Below are 16,690 nucleotides of genomic sequence, written 5' to 3'. Positions count from 1 at the left end.
GTGAGGTCAAAGGGCAGAGTCTGCATTAATTTGAGGGCACATCTATATAGGATGAAGCATAAGAATAGCCCTTTTTGTACATGGAAATTCCTATGAATAAAAGCTAACATTCTGTACTTTGACCTTATAGTAATTGTTTCATTTCAGAATCAATGTGTTGGAGTACAGGAGCAAAGCAATTAAAATGGTGTCACTGTCCAATTACTGCATGTCAGTGACTGCCATAGCTCTGGATGTACAGGGGACAGGTACATGGTGAAATTTAAATGTGAACTTTACTTAAAACACTACAAGTGCATGAATATTATATCATACCAGTAACAGTAGGCAAGGGTTTATTTAATTACCTTTTACTATTTTTTGTAATATTTTATAATAATGTTCTGTTAATTCAGTTTTAGCAACACTGAAGCAAAATCGGTGGTCTTCATCTCTTTTCATCTCAACACATCTTTGTTCTTAAAGCATCATAATCTCCACAGAGGTACACAGTGTCATAATCTACAGAGTATTCTACTGTACTCTGGATCTGCATATTAAACATCCCTTGCTAATATTTAAAGGGATGAGAATTAGGTTTTAAAAGAATCTCTGTTTTGCCCAAAATAATTATTGATATTCCACCAAACAGCAGGGGTAAACAGTAGAGAGCTCTCTCCTACTTAAATGGGAAAATACATATTCCACCAATGATGAGAGAAGTTATAATGAAATACTGTCCAGTTCTGTTTGCCTACATAGTAATAATAGCCTGGAGGCACTGGAATCTAAAGTCTGAAATGCTGTCTCATCTGTCTCCTGCTACTTATGAATGTTCTGCAGCCTGCTGCCAGCCTCTCAAAGGGAAGGCTTATTACTTTCTGTCTCTTGGATTGCACCACTCAATAAGTTTGTAAGAGCAAATACCACTTCATTATATGGTTTAATTGGCAAAATAACCCCCCTAATTCTTCACTGGACGTGTTTGCACTAGACAGAATGACATCACACGGGCAAGTGAAATGGGTACACAGCAAAAAATAGAAAAAAGAAGATGAACAAATGAAAGAAAAAGAGTGTTGAATTTGCACCTGGCCTGCAGTGTCTATATAACACCAGCTGAACATATATAAGCCATAGAAGGTTAGTTAAACATTAGGTGTTAATTCGCCATTGGGATCTTTGATATGTACAGTAAATTCATTAAAGCCAGTTGGTCATGCTTCTAGATGTTTTCAGGCAAGGTCAATTAGATCATTGAGAACAGAGCAGCACATAGTCATTTATGTGCTGTTTGCTGGTTAAAATTTTACACATAGTCTGTCAAAATGTGATAACCCATTCATATGTTCACCAAACATGGGACATCCCACTCATCCATTCATCAAAGAAGACACAGACATATGGCTGTTTCCTACAATGGTGGTGGTGGTGGGGGGGTCCTCTGTGCAGCTGTTGTACATTAATAGTGGTAGGGTGTAAAGACATAGTGGAAGCTTGGCTTTTAGAATCTGGCCTTTGTTTGCATTTGATGTGACTGATGGGTTTTCTGTGCACCAGTTTTGGCAAGGGCTTTGTTTATTTATGTTAATGTGTCTGCTGACCTGTTGGTCCTTAATCTAACTGAGGAAATGGCATTCAGAACAGCAGGGTGTGATCCTCCGATTGTAATTCAATGAATCCTTGCGTGGAACCTTTCCAACATTAAACACACAAGACAAATGGAAGTGTAAGTAGAATGTCTACTTCTGTGGCAGCTGGCCTATGTTTACTAAGGCTTCCACAGACATTTTTGCTGAAGATTGCCATCATTTCTTTCATTGTGATCTTGTTAACAAGGTTGGCTTTTGTTTTTTGTTTTTTTTTTGTCGTCATAATGCTGATGTCATCAGTGCCCCTGTACAATGGTTCTCTTGGCTCTCTTGGCTCTTCTTTCAACTGCATTTATTTATTTTTTGTGTGTACTTGCTTATTAAGTATTTATTTCTCTGATTGTTTTGTTTCTTTATTAAGGAGTCTGTCCTCTGCTAAGAAAATTGTATATTTAAAGTGCATGTTATATTACACATCAGACTTATATTTACTTTTGTCAGATTCTATGATTCAGCAATTTTTTATATACTCATTATGCTGTTTACACATAAGCCCCAATGGTTAAAGGTGTGCATTTAAAAGCCCTTGGACGCAAGTTTGTAGAATGGATCATTGTAGAAATCTACCGCAGTGGCCTTCCCCCTGCCCCTGGGACAAGATTCAACTGTATGTGATTGGGAAGTAAATGATCACGTTCGGTGAGGGTAATTGCCAATCTGTCTTCAGATATTCCTTTATTGGGCTACTTTACCCTTCATTTACACTCCGTTTTTTTCTCTCATTCTCCTTCTCCCCCACCCCTCACCTCGGAATCGTTTTTCCCCCCGTAGATTAAATACCAAGCATTCTGACAGAGAAGTTGGTTTTGTTAAAGAACCTCCAAGCAAGGGGTGGGCTGGTTGAGGGGGATGTAGATGCACACAGAGCAGAAAGCCCACCCACGGAGGCCCTGAACCGCCACTATTGATTAGATGCTATTGGCATCATCCCTGTGAATAAAACACAGTACTATTGAGTGCACAAGTCCCCACTGGGCCTGAGAATGGAGAGACATAACCTTTTGCATCTCAGCTTTCTGCTCCTAGATTCAAGTCGTCACCCCCTACAAACTTGCCCTACTCTGCAGAGAGGGGAGAGGTAAGGGAGGGAGAGTAAATGTCAGAGTGGAGAGCAGGCGCTCGAAAATGCAATTTTTTCTCTGGATCCCGCTACACCCACCCTGCTTCAGTCACAGCAGCAGATGAAAGGATTTGAATTTGAAATGGCTTAATAAACCAATTGGAAGTCAAGCTGAGGTTAACTTAGTTCCCTCTGTAGGCTTGATCATGGATATATGGACCCTTGGGGATATGTTCATTTTGTGTAGATGCTGTAATGTATGTGACACAGAGATTGTTTGTTAGACTACAATTTAACACAGGAATACTGAAGAATGTGTACCATGTTAAGGTATGTACTCTAAGCAGGTAGGAACACATGAATATGTAAACACTCATAATAAATATATCACCTGGGTTTACCAATGTTGTGCACCTCTCATGATCTGGAGCTAGAGGAGGCTTATCAGTGCTTTTGATCCCTGAGCTATAGAATGACTTTAGTCTGACAAATTTCCCATATATAATTTATTTATTTAGTAATTCATTTATTAATTTTTGTTTTAATCTATTATCTATGTATTTAATATTAAATAGCACACAGTCATTTTAGTATTCCCTCGGGTGTTTCTTTCTTTTTTGTGTTCAGGGTAAGTGTGAGTGTATTCTCAGTGGTCCTTGGTTTTCTGTTTGGCCGAGACATACGGCAATACAGTCTGAGTGCTCTTGTCCGACACTGTCTGCGTACTGCTGTTTCGGAGCAGTTTTTTCCTGCAGCCCGGGTTAAGGAGACCCTTCCTGGGTAGTGTGTGAGGCCCCAGCATGGCCATCTTAATGGGCGACGGTCCCGCCGATGATGTTTCCCGGCAGATGTGGAGAGCAGGCGAGTGCTCGGAGGATGAAGAGGAAAGTGGGGGGACGGGTGAGTAGGCCTGCGGGCTGGGCTCGCTGTCCGTGTCTGGTGGTCCGCAATCCCCTTTGCCCTCCTCGTCCTCGCCCTCGTCCTCGTCGTCGTCACAGCACAACGCATGGTACAGAATCTTGTCGCTGAATCGCACCCTCTCTCGGGTCCCGGAGGTGCGGGAGGTCTTCTGGCTGTGCGTGGAACTCGATGCCTCCTCACTAGACGAGTCCGGCGTGACAATCAAGGGTCCGTTGGGGATGGGGAGACCACCGTTCATCTGCGAGTACACGCTGGCTGTGGTGGGCGTTGGTGTGGGCGTGGCCGACCTCTCTGGCTCCTCTTCCAGGTCGTCATCGCGGGGTGCCTTGTGGCCGGTGCTGCCTGAGGCCTCCAGGTAGCTGCAGAAGTCCCAGCTGTCAGAGAGCACCTCGTGGCTGAGGAAGTCCAGCCGGAAGGCCTCGCCCAGGCCACGCTCGCTGCTGGATGTGCTGCTTGCGGTCGCCACTGTCCAGTCGTCTGGCTCCAGATCAAAGTCAAAATCTGACGTGAGCTTGTCAATCTGACCCACCACCTGGGAGAATGACACAGAGATATAGAGAGAGAGAGCGTGTGAGTGAGAGAGAGGTTGAAAGATGGCTGAAGTTACAAAAGGTTCAAGGTATCCCAGGCATTTTTTTTTTTCTTATTTTGTTCATTTGGTAGCATCTTATTATGCATAACTGTAAAACTGGTTAATTAAAAATCTGTAAATTCAGTTTTCTCCCACTAGCATCTTATTATATACCACACATGACTGTAGAACTGGTTAATTCAAAATGTATAAATTCAGTTTTCTCCACACTAGAAAGTATGTCTATTTTAGCTACATGTTTGTTATAGGCAGCTATGTTATCTTAAAATATAGAAATAAAGTTTACAGCATGTTTACAGCACACTGTGCCTTGTGTAACATGGTGATTTTTTTAGCTTGTATAATACTCTGCTTATGGAACACTGTGGGGACAGGAATCATAAAAAGTGCTGCTAGCATGGGGATTAAAATCGTAAATCTTTCATCGTTCACAATAAGGTGAAAAGGGAATTAGGAGCCCCAGAGATGGGGGCGGGGGTCATAATATGCGGACTGATTCAACAGGTGACTAACCAGTCTTTATTGTTTTACACAGAGCATAACGGATTTTGTTTTTCCTTTTGACAGCGTATGGAGGGTTGGTGTGAGTGTGGCGTCCGAGCAGTCAAAACGCAGCAACCGGGTAGCAGGCATTCTGAATTACAGCAGACTGGAAGCGATGGAAAGTGTAGAAACCTCACCGATGCGCTGATGCTGCGAGATGAATGGCTATCCTAAGGGCTAATGACATACCGTGGGTTTATTTACTAAATTACTCATCCTTAAGTCAGAATTTAATTTATGCACTGTGTTTTTGCACATTTGTTTTCTGCGCTAAGCCTCGCTAAGGCTAATGCGCTAAGACATTTCACTATCCTTTCTTTGTCAATCATGAGAGTGACCTAATTTTATCCTTATCTGGTCCATTGTGATCCATTGTATTTTCAATACTAATTACCACTGCAACACATTTTACCAGGAACAACTGAACTGTCACTCAAGATAACGCTCCATTCAGCAGCATTCACATAATCTCTTCAAACGGCGCAAAATCAAGCGTGAGACGACAATCACGTTTTTTGTCGACGACGTCCCCTAAAATAGATTGCAACTAATTCTGCCAGTAGTGTCCATGGAAGCATAGACACCGTCTGTATCGTTACGAGTGTACCTGTGCTGCGACCGGACCAAGATCTTGTGCAGGGTTAAAAAAAAAAAAAAAAACTTCAAACGAGTTTACGTCGCCCCTGCCCTCTTGCGCATGCCATCCGCACCGCCCGCTACTCCACTGGCAATTTAGCTAGATAACAGGACGAGTTTAAAGGGGCCGCGGGAGCTTTCTAGGTCACAGATGGGTTTGACAGAGACACAATAAGCAGTAATCCCTGAGCCCTTTCTTCGAGATGTGGAGCGAGTGAGTGGGCTACGGAGTAAATTATTGGGTAAACAGATTGCCTAAGCGCAAAGGATGAATGAACACATCAGGAACAAGTCATTAGTGGAGGGACACACTGTGTTTTAAATGGAAAGAGCACAATGAGGGCCTGCAACGGTAATTACAGCCTATAGAGTCAAAATCACATCCACTTGTCGGCCTCGTCCCCCAAAATGGCGGAGATTGCAGCTGGATTATTCAAGGCAGAAAAAGCCTTCTCCTCCTCCTGGCTCTCAGATACTGTTTGTCTCACCAGAGCTAAATTACATGGCTCCAGGCTTAAGAAGAAGCGCACACATAAGCTATGCATGGAGCTGGAAAGGGAGTACTAATGGCTGAGTTACCGACTAGGGTAAAACCGTGACCGAAAGTTAAGAATTCTAGAGGCACAGTGGAATTTATTCACTAGTAGAGATACATAACAAAACATTAACATAGTCATCAGTGTGTGTGTGTGTGTATGTGCATAGTCCTGAATATTTTTCCTCCCATGAGCCCTACACTCCTTGACATGGTATTGGGTAGTCTCGCGGTGACCCCTGGAGGCTGACACGACGCCTGGGCGGGCTGATCGGGGGTCAAAGCGGCGCGAGCCTCTTTCCGGTGCACTGGTGCATGTCGGCCGCCACAGTCATGCCGGTGTAACTAAGAGTGACAGTTGACACACAGGCCACAGCTACCGCAGAATGGCATCTGACGGCAGTGATCCGTGAACATAACCTGCTGGTGGCCTTCCAACCACGGCCCACACTTGTGCACTCCCCATATGGGGTGTCACATTCACGTTTGCATTTCTCTAGCCTGGCTTATTTTTGTCTTGTTTTGACATTGTTCTACACAAGGGCTGTTTGTCTACTACTCTCCCCTTGAAAGTGTTTGCTGGTCTGACACGCTGACATCAGGTTGGTTAGAATAGTAGCATGCTTTATTTTTTATTTTTGGCGGGGTGGTGGGAGGGCTTAGAATGTGGAACCAATAAATCTGCGAATATATGTTTGGACGCCCGGTTGACAGAGACACAGTGTTTACTTCATAGAACTATCACTCTGGTATTATTTAAACAGATGTTAAATGAGGGGAGTTTTGTTTTCCTCTGCAGTGATGATCTTGAGTTATCACTTTCTGGAGGAAAAGCTCTCTTGCAGAAAAGATAAAGAGCGTTTGAGTTTTGCTGCCACATTTATTTTATGCAATTTTATTTATTTTGTATTTTCTCAGGCTTGTATTATAATTTGGCCTGTTTTGGTCACAGTTAATCATAATGTTTAAAGTAAATAAGCCCTATTGGTTGATTGCATTTTGCATTTCTCAGAGAGACATCTTCAAAAACAAATTTTCCCAATAGACAAGGAAAAGGAAAAAGTTCATCAAATAAAGTCACTGATTTTTTTATATAACATCTCATCTCTGGCATGATGTCTCCAGCACGAAAAACCTGCCTCAAATGTGACCGGTAAGGCTAGGTGCACTTATTAGACTGCATGTCCACAGACACAGTCTGTGCATGACAATTAGAAGCTACGCATTATCACTGTATCTGTCCCTGCTGCATGCTGCCTCCAGACAAACATGCCGTTAACTCATGGTGCCTCCCTGTTGTCCTCTTAGAGGTTTCTGCGGCTTGCTTCACCCATTTTCTCTCTCTTTTTCACTGGGCCTGAGCAAAGCGATCTGTTAACTCTGCCTCTGTGTTGTTTATGATGTCCTGCTGAGGGGAATTCATCGTGCTCCATATTTTGCCGAGCTGCAGGGATACTCCGTTTCTGCCAGAGCAAAATGTGGAGTAGATCTCCAGTTGATTACGGACACTCCTTCTGTAAACCATGTGTTTGTGTGTGCTTTTCAATCAATCTTTGATAAGTTTTGAAGGGCGTACTCAATGTAAGAGTGTGTGTGTGTGTGTGTGTGTGTGTGTGTGTGGGTGTGTGTGCGCGCGCATGTGTGTGTGTGTCTACGTGTATGTTTGTATATGCATGCATGTGAGACTGCAGAACCCAGAGGTTTGGTGGGTGGCACTCCTAGTGTGTGTGTCAGAGTCCAATCTAGGTCAGGCAGACCTGATTGGTTCGATGTGTGACTAGCATTTTGCAGGGGGAAAAATTGGGTCTTTGAAGTGCTCCCGCCACCCATTAGCAGCTAATTATCCTGTTGTACATGGGAATATCAAATCATGTATTCACTCATTCATTCAGTCATTCATTCATTAGTTGCATAGCCCCCTTAAGATGAGGCCTCAGTCTCACAAGCATCACAGCAGCACACTCCGCAAGTGGCAAATCCAAATCAGCCTGAGAACAGCCATGGGGTGCACGTGGGGCACAGGTGTGGTACATGTGGGGCTGAGGTGCATGTGGGGCCGGGGCAGAGCTGGCGGGACCATGGGCCCCTTCATTCAGTGTTCCACAGTTCACGCTGCTTCTTAATCGCCTGTTGAGACAGGTTTTTCCACCCCTGTCCTGCCTGACCTCGACTGGCAAAGAGCAGCGATTTCAAAACTTAGCGAGCACCACTGCACTCCGAATTATGTGGGCCACAGTTACAGATATGGGTGAGGCTATCTTTAGATATGGGCTCGGCTATTTCTGTGCGTGGGTTCGCGGCCTATTACTGGTGGCGCAGAGCAGGAGCGTGATGCATCCAGTGGCCCGGGTTTAAAATCCTTTTACATAACACTTCGTGTGCATAACCACAAGTAAGCTATGCAGGAGCCTGGAGCTAACAGTGTCAAAGGTCGCACAGCTCATCAAGAATAAGCCATCGGCACCTCTATTTACGATCGGTTGGATATAATCACATCTCATGCATGTGCAGGTGAAGAATCAGTGCCTGTGCAGGTCAAGGCCATGCTGCGATTAATTCAGTGTCAGGCGTTGAACATGCTATGTGACGTGCCCCTAAAATCTCATTTTCTTTTTCATGTTTTGCCAACCCGCGGCTTTCACACCACGTGATAAATCCCCAACCTCCATGCACAGAACTCAGGTGTTTCTTAGGGCCTCGACACCAGCAGCATGTAAATGATTCAGTCATCGTGTGCTTCTTTCAGCAGCTAAGCAGTGCAGTGGTGTGTGTAGGAGGGCATTCCTGGCCCCTGAGTCACAGAGCTGTGGAGGAGAGAGAGGGAACAAGCTCACGCAGGCTGCTCCTCCCACAGCTCAGGCACAGGTGTGTGCATCCACTACCGGGTTTGAATATGGGCTTGAGCTGCAATGTGTCTTTAATAACCACCAATTTTGAAAATGTCTTTTTCAAGTCATTGCAAAAAAACAAAACAAAAAAAAAACAACAAAAAAACAGTAGGAGTTTATTTAGGCCCATAATGATGGCTTAAGGAGCGTAATTTATATATTACAATGCTGAAATCGCCTGCCCAGAGTCTGTGGCTGACAGTTTAATTGGTAAGATGAGGAAGTATGTAAGGAACGACTTAATAAGAGCTTATCGTCACTAATTAAGTCACGTGCATTTCCTCTCCCCTGACACATTCATCAGCTTTTAAAACCTTTATAGTATTGCTCAGTGAGGAAGAGTACGAGAGGAAAGTAGGTTAAGAGAGTGAAAGAAAGTGAGAAAGAGACAGTTAAGATGAATTAGTGTATGAACAGAAACAGGTTCCTATAAAATCTCCATCTTATTATTTAGTTATTTATGTTAAAGCATATTATTCAGTAATTGCTATGAATTATTCAGTAACTACATTGAAACAAATAGGAAAGTTATATAGTTAGAGCAGTAAAGAATAAGACCTACCCAACTGGGTCCTTGGAGTTTAAAGGTTTAAATAACTACACCTACAGCTGTTTCACTCCATATCTTAGAATTGAATACTGCAATAACTGGTATGGTTCTGCATATGCTTTATTAGTGCCCATAGCCTTTGGTTGAAAAAAATAATTGCAGCTGTGTCATTCTATTGGCATTTATCTTACGCACCTGTCCTTTTGAACAATTATCTTTACTGCAGCTGTCTGCTCAGACCACCTAATATTTTGCTCATGGCAGAGAGCATGGGATTAGAAGCATGGGCTAGGTCTGCGTCTGATCTTCTGGAGGTAAACGCTTAGCTTTCAAACCTTTGATGGCTGCATTTCATGCAAGATCGCCTGGTACTGGAAAATTACAGAGAGTACAGGAACTAAATACCATCAGAAGAGGGACTTCAAATGATGATTTTTTATCTAAATTAGTTGCTATTACAGCAATGTGACTGTTAAGGAAAAAAAAAACAACACAAAGAAATATAAAAAACAAACAAACACACATTCTCCTTTTGCAATAATCTACAAACAGTGTACATAGATTGAGGCCACATTTCAAAAGGGAAAAAGGCTTGCTGTGCTGCAAAAAAAAAATGTCATTATGCTCAAGTAACCTATTCAAAAATCCAAACTGCTGAATAATGTAAAGCAGAACAAGTTTATTCTAAGGTTTATGCATTATGTCTGTACACTCAACACATGTTTGTCAACAGGAAAGGAGAGGTAGAAACACTGTAGTAGGTCATTTGATTGAAATTGTGAATGAAACATCTGCCTTGAGTTTTGTGGGTCACTGACCACGAGATCGCAAGACTTCTTGTACATCTTTGTATTTTTGTTAGTTTTCTTTAAAACAGGGCCTTAATGTAAAATTATGAGTGCAGACACATTGCTGAGACATCCACCTCTCCCTCCAATGTAGGGCATCTTCTGTTCCTCTGACCTAGAGTGCAGTTTCAGTGGCTCCCATTTCCCATACAGTTTTACTGTGCCGTTTTTGGTTCCACATATCACTACTCAACAAATGTAGCTCGACCAAACCAAAGTAGAAATCCTGAAGCCAGGAAGAGGGAGAGAGAGAGAGAGTGAAAGAGAAACAATTTATGCAATTTATTTTTACATTCTCAGAGCTGCTTGGATGTTCTGTGGGGCATAGCTGCTCCAAATCCATTTCTATTTCCTCGTTCTTTCAGTGCTGTGTGTTTCAAGCCAGGGCCTGAGCATCCATTAAAACATGCATATGGTTATAAACAGTTTACAGTCAGTGACTCACTGACTGTTACCTGGAGCAAGATCTGTGTGTATAACCAGGGCCATATGAAACCATGGGGCATTCTGAGGTAAAACAGGGTGTCATATGAAACCATAGGGCATTGGGTGGTATAACAGGGGCTGTGTGAAACCTTGAATTATTTAACCATGAAAATATAAATCCAGATCTTGGTATAAAAGAGCCAGTCTGAGTCTGAGGACATTTATATTTTTGATGGCTTATTCAGCATTACTTGACTGATGCCACGATAACTGATCATTCTATTATTCTCTCTCTCTCTCTCTCTCTCTCTCTCTCTCTCTCTCTCTCTGTCTCTCTCTCTCTCTCTCTCTCTCTCTCTCTCTCTCTCTCTATATATATATATATATATATATATATATATATATATATATATATATATATCATTATTCACAAGACATTTTACAAATACTTGAGCAGACTTGAGCTCTCTCTGAGCTATGAGGATTTGGCACTTGGGATAAGCAAGAGCTCTGTGTTAGTCATTCCCTCAAGGGAACATGATCCAAAAATGATGTTTTGCTGGTGTTCGCACACAAAGCAGTTTAGGGTTTCACCAGAGTCAGAAAATTCCATACCAGGGGAGTGAAGAGAATTGTATCGCAGTTCTTTTGCCTCTCCCTTTCAAAACAATTTGCTGGCATGTCTGAATTCTTACCATCTCCACCTGTGACAGTTTGCTGGATGGCCTGCCTCAAAGAGTGACCACACCTGTCATGATATGTCTCTCTTACTTTTCCTTTCTCCAAATACTTTCCATATGTCGCCCTATCTATCTATCTATCTATCTATCTATCTATCTATCTATCTATCTATCTATCTATCTATCTATCTATCTATCTATCTATCTATCTATCTATCTATCTATCTATCTATCTATCTATCTATCTATCTATCTAGCTATCTATCTGTCTAGCTATCTATATTATCTACATTAAATCTACACTATCTACATTAAAAATGTTCCATATTATGTAGGTGTAATATATATATATATATATATATATATATATATATATATCAGCCACCCCAAGTGGCTCAGGTAACATGGGGTTAAATAGCTGCGAGGAAGCAGAAGGTGCTTCTGGGCAGCCTGATTACAAACTCGTCATGAGACAACCTGCAGTCCCCCAAGACCCCATCTGAGTGCCTGATGTCTTTCCGAACCTGGGGAGGTGACTATTTGAAACTGAGCCTGTGTTCCTTGACTCCTCCATGGGGGATTTAGATGAATAGATAGCAACAAAGCCGTGATCTTTTCCAAGCAGTGACTCTGACATAAACAACCAGAGTCAAAAGTTCATTTGAAACCGTGTGATCAAATGTCTCCAGATGATGGCAGATGGCATTCTTTCAGATGTTCACTAACACTGCTTTACCTATAGTGAAATAAAACCATTACCAATATATGGTTTCTGTGTCTATGTCAGTGTAGCACAGATTCACTGAAAGGATGTCATCTGCAGTCATATTCTCCCCCTTCCAGAGACCTGGAGGTCTAATTATCATTCAATGGTATAATGTTCAAGTAGAAATCTTTAGAGGGGACCTCTAAAAGCCTTTCAATTTTGGGTAAAATTCAACTTGGACACTAAGGGAATTATAGCACTTAGGTCTCAGATACTTAGCCCCACTAGATTATGTAAGTTAATAGCAAGCAGGTGAAAGGGAAAACATATTTGTCATTCATATTTTTAATCATTGTTGATACTAATGGAATCAATTTATTTGCTGACACAAAGCACATACACAAGGAAACACACCTGTCACAATGTCATATGGCAGTGATTTTGCGTGTGGCATTTGTTTGTTTACTGTTTAAGTTGCACATGGTCTTTGTTTTAATTTATCACCACACCACACTCAGGTGGTGTGTGTTGCCTCATTTGCTGCACCACCGGTGTATTTTTATGTTATTATATTTGTTGTCATGACCATTATTGGTCATTGCTCCTGTTATGTTGGCTTTCTTTTGTTATCGTTAGTGCACTTTAATGTTTGGCTTTGTTTTCATTCATTAAACTTTTTAGTTAGAGACAGTTTAGCTTTCTCCTTTTTTCCTGTACATCTGTGATAGAATGATAGAATGGCTGACCATTTTAAGAAGCAGCTGTCTTCATTTTGTTTTACTTTCTTCTTTTTCCCACTTTCACCTGCTTACTATTTCTTCTCTCCTTCCACAGGCCTTGTTTGGTTGGCTTATGTGGGATGGTGCTTCTCTGAGTTCGCCTGGGACTTGTTTCGCCATGGAACTCTCCGTATGGGCAAGAAGGAAGCCCTGGATCTCACCCAGGAGGCCTAGTGCCCTAGAGCTGGGCATGGACGGCGGTACCACTACCTTTCCATGCCAGGGATGGCAGCGATGGTGCTATCACTACCTACGCATGCCAGCGAGTCCTGTTCCATCTTTCTCATGTGAAGCAGTGGGGAGGCCATGACATCATTTCCATCTGAGAGAGAAAAGCCTCAGCCAATGCATTCAACATCCTGCCCTGGATGATGACCTAAGGCTGTGGATTCTGGCACCCCCTGGGCTCCGTGGAGGGGGTTCCCCACTGGAATCTTTTTTGGGGGGCTGGTAAGCCCATGGACTCTGCTTAGAAGGTGCTGACAGGTTCATACCTGATTGCTACATGGGCAGGTTGGTCCGGTGGGTCGCCCAGGGGCATTTCACCTGTTGTGCTTTGCGTTTGCAGACGTGTTCATGGTGGCATTGCACCGTCGATGTAGCAAGGCTTTGTTTCTACATCCAATCTATGAAAGGGGCCTCTTTTGACATACAAGGGTGACGTTTCCCTGCTGACATTAGAAGGTGATTTTTTTCACTCTAGTGACAAAACGGGGTGATGTCTCTATGGCCATCGACAAAGAGAGCCCAGCAGAGGCTACATCAATGGGATAGAGTGGTGTTTCTGCATCCCTATGGCCAGTCACCTGAGAGGGGGCACCGTAGAACGAATTGGGTGTTGTCTTCCCATCTCCATTCTAGTCATCGAGAGGGGACCCCACCAAGGAAGTGGCCACTATGTCTGTTGTGCCCTGAGTAGTGTGTGGCATGGTGTCATGCTGTTTTGGTTTTTATTTGCACATGGTCTTTGTTTTGATTTATCACCACACCCCACTCAGGTGGTGCTTGTTGCCTCATTTGCTGCGCTGATGCATTCCTATGTTATTATGTTTGTTCCTTTAAAAACCCTTTTTGTTTGCATGACCATTGTCAGTCATTGCTCTTGTTACATTGGCTTTCCTTTGTTCCTGTTGATGCACTTTTATGTTCGGGTTCATTTTTGCTCATTTCATTCAACTATTCAGTTGTAAAATCACATTTGCTTCCCACTCTGCACTTTCTATGTCCGTGACAGCACCATCTATCAGTTTACATGTCTGTCCTAAGATCGTCTTTTCTGTAACTAAATAAAAGTGATCATGCAGCTGTGCATATTCAGTGTTCAGTTTATATTATTAATGACAATGACAGACAGTGAAAATCTTACAAGAAAAAAAAAACCAAATGCTTATTCAGAGCATTATTTTCCTTTTAACGCATAATGTGACTTCATACTGCCAACTTGTTTCTTAACAAAACATTTTTTGAAATCACATGTTTCACCTTTTGAGGTGATGGGTCTTCTTTTAACAAATTTATCAGAGCAAAATTTCTCCTAGTTGTTTACAATGGTAACCATGGTAACTAAACCTCATTTTCAAAACAGAATGTGGAAAGACCTGAAATAATGAATTTGCTTAAAATAATCCCTTTTAGGTTAAATTTTCCGCACTTAAGAAAATTAAACAATTTCTATCCTTCTGAATTAGCTGAAACACTTCGACATCCCAACTGTTTCTTTCATTAAGCTACATGCTAAAATACAGTATACACACAGCAGTTGTGACTACCAAATTGTAATATAGACAAGCTGGACAGCCAGTTTAATAATTGAGACATAAATGGGACATGACTTCAAAGGCTAAATTGTTGTTGTTTTTTTCAAATAACACCCCAATCTAATTCAACATTCGTATAGCTCATAAGAACAGGTGAACATGACTGAACCTTGCATTTCTAAACCAACACATCCTTCTCCTCAGTGACATGAGTAACAGGTAATTAATGGAAGACAACACTAATTCTCTACACACTGTAGAGACTTAGTCTCTACACACAAGACTGTACAATCAACTTAATGCTCTATTATTGTCCAGTGTGGTACTGCACTGTGCATAAATCTCCTCTTCCAGCCTAGCAGATTTTAAAGGTACAAGTAGGTCTACACATAAGGAGTCTTGACAAACTTAAGGAAATAAAATACTTAAGGAGAATCTTAACTTCAGGCACCCCTTAAGGGTTTTCTTCAGGGAAAACTCTCTGCTTAAGATGATTTATGTAAGCTGGCACAAGTGACTTGTGGCTGGTATGCCAAAGAACAAAAAGAAAAACCTGAAGAATACTGATTTAAAAGTAAAAAAACCCCAAAAAAACGTTAAAATAAAGAATAGTTGTTAAAAATAGAAAACAATAAAGGTGCATACCTTGCATTTTGGAAGCAGATTTGTTAGGTTTCCTTGGCTGCTTCTGAAATGACTTTGATAAACTTCCAAAAAAAAAAAAAAAAAAACTTACTGCGCAGTAAACAACTAAAGCAATGAGATTATTGGACAAAATGTTTGCATCGCCTTGCACTGATTGATTGACTAATTGATTGATTCAACATGAATCACATGCACATGCTGCTGTGTTATCCATGCACTTTTCATACTGTACCAAGACTTGTCATACACTGACTGTACAGTAGTATGGCACAGTTAAGGTAAAATGACCTGAGATCTGTACCCAGAAGCACTTCCCTGCAGTTCATTATCAGGACCTGAAAATTTGTCTGTGACACCAGAACATTTGCATATCAGCATATTTGAATTATCAGATACAAGAGTTACAAATGAACTGAGTTAAGGAATAGAGAGCCAAAAGCAAGCAAACAGCAAAAATAAACATAATTCTCTCTCTCTCTCTCTCTCTCTCTCTCTCTCTCTCTCTCTCTCTCCCTCTCTCCCTCTCACTTCAAAGGTTTGGGAGTAAAAATCTGACATTGTACCATGCTGTTGCAACACCTTGGGGTGAAAGAACAGTATGCATATACTCTATTGCTGCATATAATGCACATTTATCTTCCCAGGCAAGCTGGCAGCACCATAGTCAGAACAAGTGGGTAGATAGTTGCTGTTATTAGCACTGCACAGAACTGGCAGAAAGTGACCGGTGAAAGGACTGGACCGGAGCAGAAGCTGTGACCACGGCCCCAGCACCAGTGGAGGCAAAACTGAGGGGGAAAAGGGATGGAGAGAGGGTGATAAGTGAGGATCAGGGGACCCGAAGGGGAGGAGCGGACTGGGCTGAGCTCTTGGCTGAGCTGAAAGGAGGAAGAGGAGGAGGTGAAGAGAGAGGAAGCATGTTCAGAGAGTGATTTGTCCTCTGGGGCACCTGAGGAGAAAGCGAGAGGGGGAGAGAAAGAGACAGAGAGAGAGAGAGAGAGAGAGAGAGAGAGAGAGAGGGCAACTGAAGAAAAAGACAGGGTAGAGAAAGGAAAGGAGAGATACAGAGAGTGAACAGACACAGAAAAAGATGAGTGTAAAAGATGAGGGAAAGAGAAGTGACCAGCTGAAGATTAGAGTGGCTTTAGGCAGGAGGAGAGGGCGAGATGACGGTAGAGGGGGGAGAGACGGTGGGGGATGGCATGCGTAAGCACGGCCCTATGGCTGAGTTGCCCCGTGGGGTAGCAGCTTCACAGCACTGCCTCCATCTTGTGCGCCTCTGTGTGAGGGTGATGGTGACATCATGAGGGATCGCTGCAAGACCGGTTGGAGCCAAGAGTGACATTAAGAAAAAAGGAAGAAAAAGCCTGAATAGATCAAGAGCTGTCCCACTGTATTCTTTCTAATCAGCCTAGCTTAGGACAAGGGGCTCGCCCACTTGCAGACAGTGCAGACTCAGAGGCACTATGCTGCTTTGATTCGAAAAACCAAAT

At 42.4% G+C, this 16,690-nt stretch overlaps 1 protein-coding gene across 2 annotated transcripts in view; it reads right to left on the bottom strand.

Moving 5' to 3' along the window:
• Positions 1–2,754: 2,754 nt before the first annotated feature.
• The window catches only part of insyn1 (inhibitory synaptic factor 1), a 39,339-nt gene continuing 25,403 nt past the window's right edge, over positions 2,755–16,690 (bottom strand). For both annotated transcript variants that reach the window (XM_027008017.2, XM_027008018.2), the window contains exon 2: positions 2,755–4,144. In XM_027008017.2, the coding sequence (XP_026863818.2) occupies positions 3,338–4,144 (807 nt within the window). In that variant the 3' untranslated portion in view covers positions 2,755–3,337. The remainder of the gene's footprint in view (positions 4,145–16,690) is intronic.

This window comes from Electrophorus electricus, chromosome 4, assembly GCF_013358815.1.
Source record: "Electrophorus electricus isolate fEleEle1 chromosome 4, fEleEle1.pri, whole genome shotgun sequence".
NCBI lineage: Eukaryota > Metazoa > Chordata > Actinopteri > Gymnotiformes > Gymnotidae > Electrophorus > Electrophorus electricus.
This window is presented reverse-complemented; position numbering and strand designations above follow the sequence as displayed.